This window comes from Saccostrea cucullata, unplaced genomic scaffold (assembly GCF_032062105.1).
Source record: "Saccostrea cucullata isolate Sc308-1 unplaced genomic scaffold, CSIRO_AGI_Scuc_v1 ctg17208, whole genome shotgun sequence".
Classification (NCBI taxonomy): Eukaryota; Metazoa; Mollusca; class Bivalvia; order Ostreida; family Ostreidae; genus Saccostrea; species Saccostrea cuccullata.
In genome coordinates, this window is record NW_026934251.1 from 1 (window position 1) to 11,417 (window position 11,417).

General features: G+C 34.8%; 2 protein-coding genes across 2 annotated transcripts; one reads left to right on the forward strand and one right to left on the reverse strand.

Moving 5' to 3' along the window:
* Positions 1–1,065: 1,065 nt before the first annotated feature.
* LOC134240347 (GATOR2 complex protein MIOS-B-like) lies at positions 1,066–5,027 on the forward strand. The gene is made up of 7 exons (XM_062722444.1): positions 1,066–1,336; positions 1,659–1,731; positions 2,591–2,729; positions 2,978–3,019; positions 3,177–3,348; positions 4,003–4,111; positions 4,524–5,027. The coding sequence occupies exons 1-7, from the start codon at positions 1,283–1,285 to the stop codon at positions 4,703–4,705; spliced, it is 771 nt and encodes a 256-aa protein (XP_062578428.1). The 5' UTR covers positions 1,066–1,282; the 3' UTR covers positions 4,706–5,027.
* Positions 5,028–6,398: 1,371 nt separating this feature from the next.
* LOC134240348 (bifunctional coenzyme A synthase-like) lies at positions 6,399–11,411 on the reverse strand. The gene is made up of 5 exons (XM_062722445.1): positions 11,378–11,411; positions 11,184–11,265; positions 9,916–10,016; positions 9,155–9,301; positions 6,399–7,003 (listed from the first exon to the last, which is right to left on the reverse strand). Exons 2-5 carry the CDS (start codon positions 11,257–11,259, stop codon positions 6,941–6,943), a joined length of 387 nt encoding a protein of 128 aa, XP_062578429.1. The 5' UTR covers positions 11,260–11,265; positions 11,378–11,411; the 3' UTR covers positions 6,399–6,940.
* Positions 11,412–11,417: the final 6 nt, after the last annotated feature.

Below are 11,417 nucleotides of genomic sequence, written 5' to 3' on the forward strand. Positions count from 1 at the left end.
TATATATTTAGGGTTACTGTTATTTAAATATTATGTAATTTTATCAGACTGCATGAATATATTACATTTGTATCTGGGTAAGGCCATCTTTAAAAAATTATTTGGTTGTCTCTCATGACCAACTGACTAATAAGGCCCGACTTAAAACTTTTTTAGCTCACCTGAGCCAGAGGCTCAAGTGAGCTTTTCTGATCACATTTTGTCCGGCATCCGTCTGTCTAGCTGTCTGTCCGACAGTCATAAACTTTTCACATTTTCGACTTCTTCTCAAGAACCGCTGGGCCAATTTCAACCAAACTTGCCACAAAGCATCCTTGGGTGAAGGGGATTCAAGTTTGTTCAAATGAAGGGCCAAGCCCTCATTCAAGGGGAGATAATTGGGAATTAATGAAAATTAGGTGGTATACTTTAAAAATCTTCTTCTCAAGAACCACTGTGCCAGGAAAGATAAAACCTATTGGGAAACATCCTCATATAGGATAGATTCAAGTTTGTTCAAATCATGACCCCTGGGGGTAGGGCAGGGTCAATATGGCCGATCAAATTTTACATAGAAATATATAGGAAAATTCTTTAAAAATCTTCTTCTCAAGAATAGCAAAGCCATAATTGATCATATTTTTATGGAAGCATCCTCAGGTAGTGTAGATTCAATTTTGTTCAAATCATGGCCCCAGGGGGTTGGGAGGGGCCACAATGGCCAACCAAAGTTTTACATAGAAATATATAGGAAAATCCTTAAAAATCTTCTTCTCAAGAATACCAAAGCTGTAATTGATCATATTTATATGGAAGCATCCTCAGGTAGTGTAGATTTAAATTTGTTCAAATCATGACCCCCTGGGGTAGGGCGGGGCCACAATGGCCGACCAAAGTTTTGCATAGAAATATATAGGAAAATTCTTTAAAAATCATCTTCTCTAGAATAGCAAAGCCATGATTGGTCATGGGACTACTTTTGTATTAAACTTTTCAATAATAAACTAATTTCTACTTTTTCGTAGCCACAGTGCTCAGGTGAGCGATGTGGCCCATGTGCCTCTTGTTTTATATTCCAGGACACAATTTTTTTTCTGTGTTCTGTTTATTCCTCTTATTTCATCAACAAATATGTTGAATTTTTCTGGGGAAAAAATTTCCCTCCTTCCCACCGACCCAATGATTTTACCCAGAGTTGTGAGAGGTCAAGCAAACTTCATTTTAAAGATGGCCTGATGTTAATATTCATATATTAAGGTAATTTTATCTCTCTGTATATTTTACACAGACAGACCAAGATGGCATGCAGCTCTCAGACAAGATTGCCTTTGCCTGTATCTACCTGGATGACGATAAGGTATCTATGTAAACTTGCATTAAAAAAATTGATTGGTGTTCATTTATATATTATAAATAAAATCAAGTTATTGAAAAACAATTATATTGTAGAAAAGAAAAAAAAACTTTTATTTCTGTATGAATTAAAAATCATACATGTATTTGTGAAAATTTAAAATCTTAAAAAATTTATTTTGAATTATGTAATATATGTCAAATTATGTACAATGTATTAAATATATGTCAAAAAAATTATTCATTGGCATTATACATGTACAAAATTAAGTTACTTTTCAATTGATAAACAACTTAGTCATATGATATTAATATTATTTTATTAGTTAAAGGAGTACATCAACAGACTAACAAGGAAAGTTATAGAGGCCGGAAATTTAGACGGTTTACTTATTACAGGTTTGTGTATCTCGATCATAATAGCCAAAAGCACTGTTTATGTCTGGAAAAAAATTAATTCTAGCTAGAGGTAATTTCTATTTTATTTTTGAATAAATGAGGATATATTCTAGCTTTTTGTCTCTTGAACTGTATATGATATAACTCTCTCTAGGAAATATACCTTTTATATTTCATAATTTTGTTTAAAACAAGATATTGTGTTAAGGCCATAAAAAATTAATTTCTTGGTTCTCGGGCCCTCCCTCATGTCTTCCAAGGATGCCTTATTGACCCTTTTATTGCTAAATCAATAAAATAAAAACAGCAAATCACATACCTCATCATTTGTTGAGGTTTTGTACAATGTAAAAAGCCTTATCATGTTTTGGGGGCAATAAAAAAAGTATAAATTAAAAAAAGCCTCCCTCCCTCATCATATTCCTTGAAAAAAGGCCTGAGAACCAATTAAGAAATTAATTTTGCTTGGCCTAAAATTTTTGTCTATTATAGATTTTGTTCAAAATACAAGACCTGCATGATGTCATTATAGACTCTCATTTCCCAGACTTTAATCATATTCCCTGATTTTATCTTATTCCTATAGAAGTCTCTTATCAAGAAGATTTAGCACAGAACATCTTTTTATGAATTTTGGAGAGAAATACAGTAACTGTGAAATGATTTATTTTCGTGGAGGTTAAATTTTTTACTTGGTTTAAAAAAAATAGTTTTGTAGCAGAGGAAGAGTAATCTTATCTTGTCATGAAATTCTACCATTTCATGGTGGACATAATTTTATGGCTCTCTTCAAACCATGAAAACAATGAAAATCAAACTCCTCTGAAAATGAGTGATTTCACAATAATATCCTTTGTAGGTTTAACACAGGATGGAGTGTCTCTGATATCTAAGTATGTGGACCTGACCGGTGACGTACAAACAGCGGCTCTCGTCTGTGTCTTCTCACTCCCAAACGAAATGTCCAAAGACGAGAGAGTTCTAAACTGGATTGAATCGTAAGTACTACATACATGTATAATATTTTAGACAATTCAGGGGAGAAAAATCCTCTGGTCCTGAAAGAGTAATCTCACCTGAAATAGGTGATTCATTCCCTTTTCACAAAAATTTACTATACCAATATATTACCTGGTAACATTTTGCTTTTCATTGATGAAATCTTTGGCATATTCATTTAGTACCGGGTACATGTATTTAAAAAGCTTTCTTAAAAATTATGTTTCAGTACTTTTTTCTTTTAAAGGTACAGAGAACTGTTAGATAGATGGAGACTTTGGCATCACAGGTAAACATTGAGCAATATACTGAATAGAAATGTCTGTATTAAATATAATTGTTCCAAATTTTACAAGGACCTAGTATCACAGTAAAAATTGTCCCCTATCTTGATGTGAAGTATTCAAAACCTTGCCTAATACTTTATACTTGCTTGTTTTTGACAGGTCAAAGTTTGATATTATCTGGCACGCCAGCGATAACTTCCGAGTCATATCCCAGGCCTTCGTCAGCTGTAACTTCTGTGGTAAATCCATCGCCTGTAACATGCCTGTGGCCAGTCGAGCACGACCATACAACTCATACTCAGCCGGAACCCTGACTTCCACTAAACCAAAGGTAGCGAGTTGTGTATATGTATGGTGTATAATGTTTAATTCATGAATATCTGTTTAATGTAAGAATGGTTCAGTGTGTGGATTTTCATGGCCTTGGTATCTCAGCTGGTAGGGCATCTGATGAAAGGTCCAGGGTTCAATTCCCAGTCCACCCATACAATTCATTTTCTTCTCTCTCTTGACATGAAGAGAACAAATAATTTTATTTTTTTTTTAATTTGATTTTTTCCTTAAAAATCAATTACACGGCTCTCTTCCTCTTACAAAAAGAATATAATTGTCCATTTCTATTACTTCATATCCCCCACCTCATACAAAAAAATCAATTTTCTAAAATCATTTGATTCATCAGTTGTCTAGATGTTTTGATATATACAATCATGCTGTACAGGTTTTGTACAGTCTTTGTTTTACTGTAGATCACTTAATTTTCGCAACACTTTATCTTTCGCAAGATAATCATTGACTTTTTATTAGCGAGACAAAATTTTCACAAATTGAGCTCATTGTTCTATGTAATCTTAAGAAATTATATTATACGTGAGAATAAAATTTTGGCGAGCAAACCATCTCACGTAAATACGCAAAAATAAAGTTCTCGCGAATAAAAAGTGATTTACAGTATTATATGACTGGTTAATTTTTTTGTTTGTAGGTCTCCTGCTGCCCGGGATGTAGGAAGCCCCTCCCCCGCTGTTCTCTGTGTCTGATGCATCTTGGTACTCCCTCAGGATCAGCTCTCTACACGCAGAAAGATAAAACAAGTAGGTCTCCTCCGTACACACTCTACAGTTTTAATCTAACTGCGCAGAATGTAATCAGGTTGTAGCATGTAAATTGCTGGGATATAGAAAATTGTGTACACAGTGGGTCTCACAATTACATTCATCCAGTTGGCATTGCATTTAAAATAAGTACAATATGAAGGCAGTATTCCAGAAGAATTTTTCTTTAATTTTATGATGGAAAACAAAATAATAAGGAATGAATTGAAAATCATTACTGGAATAACCTAGCTCAGTTGGAACATTTAATGTTTTTTCCAACTCCTCTCTTCAACCTACGGTAGGTTACACTGTCATTAAAACATGGGTAGCTAATACATTCTTTCTTTAAAATACTAGTCAACTATGTTTTGAAACAATTGAAAACTGTATTTTCATCTTTTCCTTTCAGCATATGCATCCAAAATGACAGCCATCGATGATTGGTTTACGTGGTGCCAATCATGTCGCCATGGAGGCCACGCCTCCCATTTGTGGGAGTGGTTTGCGGAACACTCGGAATGTCCCGTGACCGGCTGTCACTGCAAATGTTCAACCGTAGATCACACCTCTAGGCTTAATGCAGAGAGCTGACAGAGGAAAAATGTGTAATTTGTTACAGAATATTAAAATTGTTCGATGATATTGATGTAAATGCGTAAACTTTATATATTGGCAATACATAGCAGAAAGCTACTTTGAATAATTGACTTCTGGACTGAGGTTAAAAGATAATGTTATAAAGTCTTACTTTTTCATCACACTATCAGTCAAGGAAGAAAATCCACATTAAGCAGTTGTGATTTGAAATTAAAAAAAAGTTATTAAATGTGTCCCATTGTTTTTGTATTTCAGATTATTCTGCCATATTAAGATTCATTTCTTTAAAGAAAATATACATTTTTAAAATGTCAATAAAATTGTAAAATCAAACTGAATTTTTTTCTTGGAAAAAGTTCATGAGTATGAATATTGTTATGAAAAGTAGGTATATTTCGTAGAATTGAAGCCTGTTCAATAGAGTGAATGTTTAAGAGGACAACTGAAATTTCTGTTAATGGAATAAGGAGTTTGGTGGGTACGAACAAACATTCATTCTATTCAAGGGGCCAATGTCTGTCTGTCCAACTTCGTTTTCTGCACTTATTTTTCTAAAAGCTTATAGTTATTGAGCTGATTTTTCATATATATGAGTTAGAGTTACATGTATCTTGATGAGTGACAGATCAAGTTAAATTTTCATTTTATTTCCCTTCAATGAGTTGAACTCTATGATAGGAAGGCCTCAGATCTTGACAGCCTTTGACCTAAGATGATAAAAAAAAGTTGCACCTGCTGCTTTGCCAAGTGCTCAGGACTTTAAAGTGAAAACTGGGGGGCCTTCAGATGAGACCTTAAGAACTTAGGCCTGTGTCATGGCAAGTGTTGGAAAAAAAAGATTCCTCACTGCTAATTGGCCCTGAGTGCTGAGTAAAATCTAAATTTGAATTCTAGCTTTCACAAGTACATGAATATGGAGACAGCTCAAAATGAGTGAAAAATTCTCAAATGGGACATGTCAATCAACATATACAGTAATCAATCAATGATTATTTTTATGGCTTTTCAAGTTTTATTGGAAATCAAATTACACTTGCAGGTAGAGGATTACCGGTAGTATTGTTAATGCAATACTCTCAGAATGCTTGATCTTTTCTTTCCATGCCCTAAATACAAATCAAGGATTTCTATTCCACCTTAACATGCTTAAGAATGATCATGTTAAAAAAAATAGACTGACAAAAGAAAAGGATTCATAATCCATTTTAATGTTATATATTCAGTACAATCTTATATATACTAGTACATGTAAAATTACATTACTACACTTATAGTCTGATCAATGCTTTGAAATTTGTTTTCTTGTTTCGAACACAATTTGTTTATAAATATTGCTGCTTTTAAAACGGAAAATCAATCTGCTTACAATATACAGCAAAACTCGGTTATAACGAAGTCACTGGGACCTATGAAATTACTTCGCTAAATCCGTAAATTCGCAATATCCGTGTTCGTACTAAACGAGTTTTGCTGCACATCTATGATAATTTTTTAAGAATAAAACAGACTGAGATAAAATTAGACCTATACAGTGGAGCAGTGCTGAATCATCAGTTAAACAAGACTTAACAACATTTTAAAATTCTGTTCCGATGAAAAAGCGTCCGGATACTGAAGCATCTGGATATCTGGGGTCCGGATACCTGAAGGTCCACTGTACATGTACTCAAGAAATGAAATATGCAACTGAATGCACAGCAGAATTTATACAAAGTCAATGATATTGGAATATTTGTTAAGTTACAAAACATTGATTTATTAAAGTTCAATTATTCTGCTAAAGTTAACTCCCCTAGCAAAGTTATCTTTGTTTACTTAACAGCATTATCTCCCCTTGGTAGAGTTAACTTCCTGAGTAGAATTATCTCATCTTTTTCAACACAATTTCACAACATACAAAAGTATAAAAATACTGCCTTAATTTCATTATATGATCATCTAACTATATTTCCTCACCAAATCTTATTTGGCTAGTAACTGTCCATTCTGATTTGAAGTTTAATGGAAGTTATATTATCTATATATATTGAAAACCAACTATAGTAATTTTTGACATCTTCCATTTGCGATTCTTCAATTTGGAATCCATTTATGACTGCAAAAGAGTTCTTCAAACTGGCGGATATACATGTGTAGTTGCCTGCGTGTAAAAGTTGGTTTTACGTTAATGTCAGAAGAAATGATTTGTTTGAATTATTTTTTTAATGTTGCCCTTCGGTGGAATGACTTTCAGTACTGAGACTTAACAGGAGATGGGAGTCTATCCTGAAGTAGTTGCCAGGCTTTCTCAACCTAAAATTAAAGAAATGTAAAGTTAACAGTGATGTATAGAAAATACATGTACATGCATGCATACAGCATGCTAGATAACAGAGAACAAGAGGCCCATGGGCCACATCGCTCACCTGAGTACCTTAGGTGATGCAAATCTTTACCAGATTCTCCCTCTTGCTATACCTATAATGCCTAACAACCCCCTTCCCTTTTTTATTTTAAAACTTTAGAATCTACACTACCCAAGGATGCTTCCACGTAAGTTGCAGCTTTCCTGGCCCTGTGGTTCTTGAGAAGAAGGTTTTTAAAGATTTGTTCTATATTTTTCTATGTAAAACTTGGAATTCCCTATTGCGGCCCCGCCCTACCCCCAGGGGTCATGATTTTTACAATTTAATATCTACACTACCAAAGGATTCTTCCATATAAGTATCAGCTTTCCTGGCCCAGTGGTTCTTGAGAGGAAGATTTTGAAAGATTTGTTCTATATATATTTCTATGTAAAACTTGGATTCCCTATTGTGGCCTGCCCTACCCCCTGGGGGTCACTATTTTAACAATTTAATATCTACACTACCCAAGGATGCTTCCACATAAGTTTCAGCTTTCCTGGCCCTGTGGTTCTTGAGAAGAAGATTTTTAAAAATTTGTTCTATAAGTTTCTATGTAAAACTTGGATTCCTTATTGTGGCCCCGTCCTTCCCCGGGGGGTCATGATTTTAAAAATTTAATATCTACACTACCAAAGGATGCTTCCACATAAGTTTCAGCATTCCTGCCCCAGTGGTTCTTGAGAGGAAGATTTTTCAAGATTTGTTCTATGTAATTCTATGTAAAACTTAGATTCCCTATTGTGGCCCCACCCTACCCCTGGGGGTCATGATTTTAATAATTTAATATCTACACTACCCAAGGATGCTTCCACATAAGTTTCAGCTTCCCTGGCCCAGTAGTTTATAAGAAGGGAGATTTTTAAAGCTTTGTTCTATATATTTCTATGTAAAACTTGGATTCCCTATTGTGGCCCGCCCTACCCCCGGGGGTCATGATTTTAAAAATTTAATATCTACACTATTCAAGGATGCTTCCACATAAGTTTCAGTTTTCCTGGCCCAGTGGTTCTTGAGAAGAAGAGTTTAAAAGATTTTTCTATATATATTTCTATGTAAAACTTGGATTCCCTATTGTGGCCCCGCCCTACCCTGGGGGGTCATGATTTTTATAATTTAATATCTACACTAGCCAAGGATGCTTCCACATAAGTTTCAGTTTTCCTGGCCCAGTGGTTCTTGAGAAGAAGATTTTTTAGTGACCCCACCCTATTTTTGTCTTTTCTTGATTATCTCCCCTTGTAAGGGGACTTGGCCCTTCATTTTAACAATTTAAACTCCCCTTCACTCAAGGATGCTTTGTACCAAGTTTGGTCAAAATTAGCCCAGTGGTTCTTGAGAAGAAGTCGAAAATGTGAAAAGTTTACAGACAGACGGACGGACGACGGACAAAATGTGATCAGAAAAGCTCACTTGAGCGTTCGGCTCAGGTGAGCTAAAAACTGAGAACACAGAATTAAGTTACATTTCTTGACTAACTCAGCTCACTTATTATTGAATGTTATCGTATTCCCACTATGAACACAGGATGACATCACATTTTATTATACTTCATTATAAATATTCTACACAACGCGTAATCTGATTGGTTCTAGTTTATCACATGATCGGACCGTAAAACTTCATATTTCACGGCTGTCTGCACGCTTTTCATCATATTTCACCTCTTCGGAACACCTAGTGTATTTTCCCGCAATATAGTTCTCGTTCGTTGAACGAAAACTCCCGAGAGTAGTAGACGTCACAATAGCCTGGTTTACGTCACAAAATTGATGATAATGTGTTGACCAAAGGGTTTTATAGTAACTTTACCTAAAAAATGAAAGTGAATTTGAGAGCGGTGCCGAATTTGAAAGTTAATGTTTATTTCAAAGGTTTTGCTTGTTTCGGTGTAATAAACAATTCATTACATGAATGTTTTGGAAACATGAAGACTTATTCAGCCAAAAAATATCATATTCCCCTCGGGCAAAGCCTTCGGGGAATAATTTTTCTTGATATTGTCTTCATATTTCCCCTCACTATCATGCAATAAATGTATATGACAAACTCAGCTCACCTGTTGTTGAGTGTACTCGTATTCCCACTGTGAACACAGGATGACGTTACACTTGTTGACGAGTTCCTCGTTAGTGACTCCCAGTTTTATTCTTTTCACAGCCTCCTCCTCCGATAAGTGATTCCTGTCCTCCAGTCTTTTGACGGCCTGCAGAGTTAGTACAGGTCATAAATATAGTGTACACACAGTAAAACTTGTTTAATCTAGTGAGTTGTTACATAGAAATTGACTGATAACATTCCAGATTGGATACAAAAAAAAATTAAAAATAGACTATAAAGACTGTACTGTAATAGGAAGGATTTCAGAATATTCAACATCCAAATAAGGTAAGTTTTACTGCATATACAAGTGTGTACAGGAAAGCCTGGTTATAGTGAATCTCCGTTCCAACATTAAAATACATTAAAATTTTGTCAATCATTTAATTCAGAATTTTGTTAATTTTATTTTTAAACAAAAAGATTCGGATCCATTTTAGTTACAATAAACCTTCATTTGCCTTTTATACAGTGTGCATGTTTTACTGTACATGTACTTTTATTTTATTTCTTTTTCAAAATACAGCTGAACTTTAGTATCTTGAACACTGATAGAATACCATGGTTTTCTTGAAATCATTCTAAAATCACAACCATTGATTCTTTAAGTATTTTACATGTACCCTCTATATCACATAGTTTAATTTCTCAAGTCCCTCAGAGTTCCAGGTAACAAGTTTGGACTGTATCTCTGATTTGTCTGTTTTAATTTCACTGTACCTCTGCTAAAGGAATGACACACCCCCAAACTTCATGACACATGGTCTCCCAGCCTGCCTTCAGTAGAATGGCTGCCTCTAATACCACGATTGTCTTACCCTCTACAAAAGTGAAAGTAGAAAGAAAAATACTTATATACAGTGGAGCCTCATTTATCTGGATGCTTTGGCTCCCAGTAAATTTGTCCGGATATGTGAAGCGTCTGGATATCTGAATTACCAGTTAAACAAGACAAAATAACATTAAGGAATTCCGTTCCGATGAAAAATGATACGGATACTGAAGCATCCGGATATCTGGCGTCTCGATATCTGAAGGTCCACTGTATATATGTAGGACTCCAAAGTGTGATGAGACTCCAAAGTCCGATGGTGCGGAAAACAATTAACGTTTATGACGTAGTAGTACTTATGTGCCAAACTACAATGCCACATCATGCCAAGGTTTTAAATAAGTATTAATAATTATCATTATGTGAAAACTAACTCTCATCTCTCGGATAGGTGTGAAACTTACCCTAATCGCTCGAAGTGTAGGCCTAACAACTATATAGATATCTTGATATCTTGGGTGGCTGCGATACTAACCCTAATAACTTGACTAGTGTGCGAGGACTAACCCAAATCAAAGCAACTAAAAGGACTAACCCTAATCAGTTGAGTGGTGTGCAAGGACTTATCCTAATATCTCTGAAATATGTAAGCAATACGCCAAAAAAAATAAATAAATAAAAGCGTATGCAAGGCTAAATTCTGAAATTATGGCAATATAATGCAGGAAAATGGCGTCAAGGATTGACGTCAAATTATTGTGAAGTCAAAAACGTTGATTGTTTCTCCACACCATCGGACTTTGGTGTGTCAGACCATCGTACTTTAGCGCAGTGTGTCTCATAGGAAATGACCCATCGGGCATTGGCATGACCATCAGACCATCAGACTTTGGCATCCGTATCAACAAAAAACCATCGGGGTTTGGCGAGACCATCGGACTTTGGAGTGACTGTCTTACATATATACTATCTATTAAATTGTTAAATTATCTCTTTGTTAACACTCCGGATACTGACTGAAGAAAATGCGTAATAAAATTTTGTGAGCTTCTGAAAAATAATGATGTAACTTCTCACAAAACATTTTACACATTTGATACTTCGTAAGTGTAATTCAAGATTATTTTATGCACATAAGAAATAATACACATGAATATTTTTTTCACAAATTAATTAAAATATGACTTTTTAATGTTCAAAAAGAAAAAATAAAAACCTTTGCCATACTGTCTGATCTCCTCTGTGGCCATCCTGGCAATTTCTGGCCAAACTAGACCATTTAGGGTTTGCATTTTTGCCTAAGATAAAGAATATGAATATAAGAAAAAAATATTTCGGTCATTCCTGGTGAGTAGCCATAAAGAACATTAAAGTTCATTTCTTTCATGAAGGGTGAATTGGAAAAATTACCTCATCACTGAAAACAATGGCTCCCAGGGCTCTTCTGTTT

Coding starts and splice junctions, on each gene's coding strand:
- LOC134240347 (XM_062722444.1), top strand. CDS start 1,283: ATGCAGCTCTCAGACAAGATTGCCTTTGCCTGTATCTACCTGGATGAC. Junction 2,730..2,977: donor GTTCTAAACTGGATTGAATC/GTAAGTACTACA, acceptor TTTCTTTTAAAG/GTACAGAGAACTGTTAGATA. Junction 3,349..4,002: donor TGACTTCCACTAAACCAAAG/GTAGCGAGTTGT, acceptor TTTTGTTTGTAG/GTCTCCTGCTGCCCGGGATG.
- LOC134240348 (XM_062722445.1), bottom strand. CDS start 11,259: ATGCAAACCCTAAATGGTCTAGTTTGGCCAGAAATTGCCAGGATGGCC. Junction 9,302..9,915: donor GTGTCATTCCTTTAGCAGAG/GTACAGTGAAAT, acceptor CTAACTCTGCAG/GCCGTCAAAAGACTGGAGGA. Junction 7,004..9,154: donor ACGAGTACACTCAACAACAG/GTGAGCTGAGTT, acceptor CTTTAATTTTAG/GTTGAGAAAGCCTGGCAACT.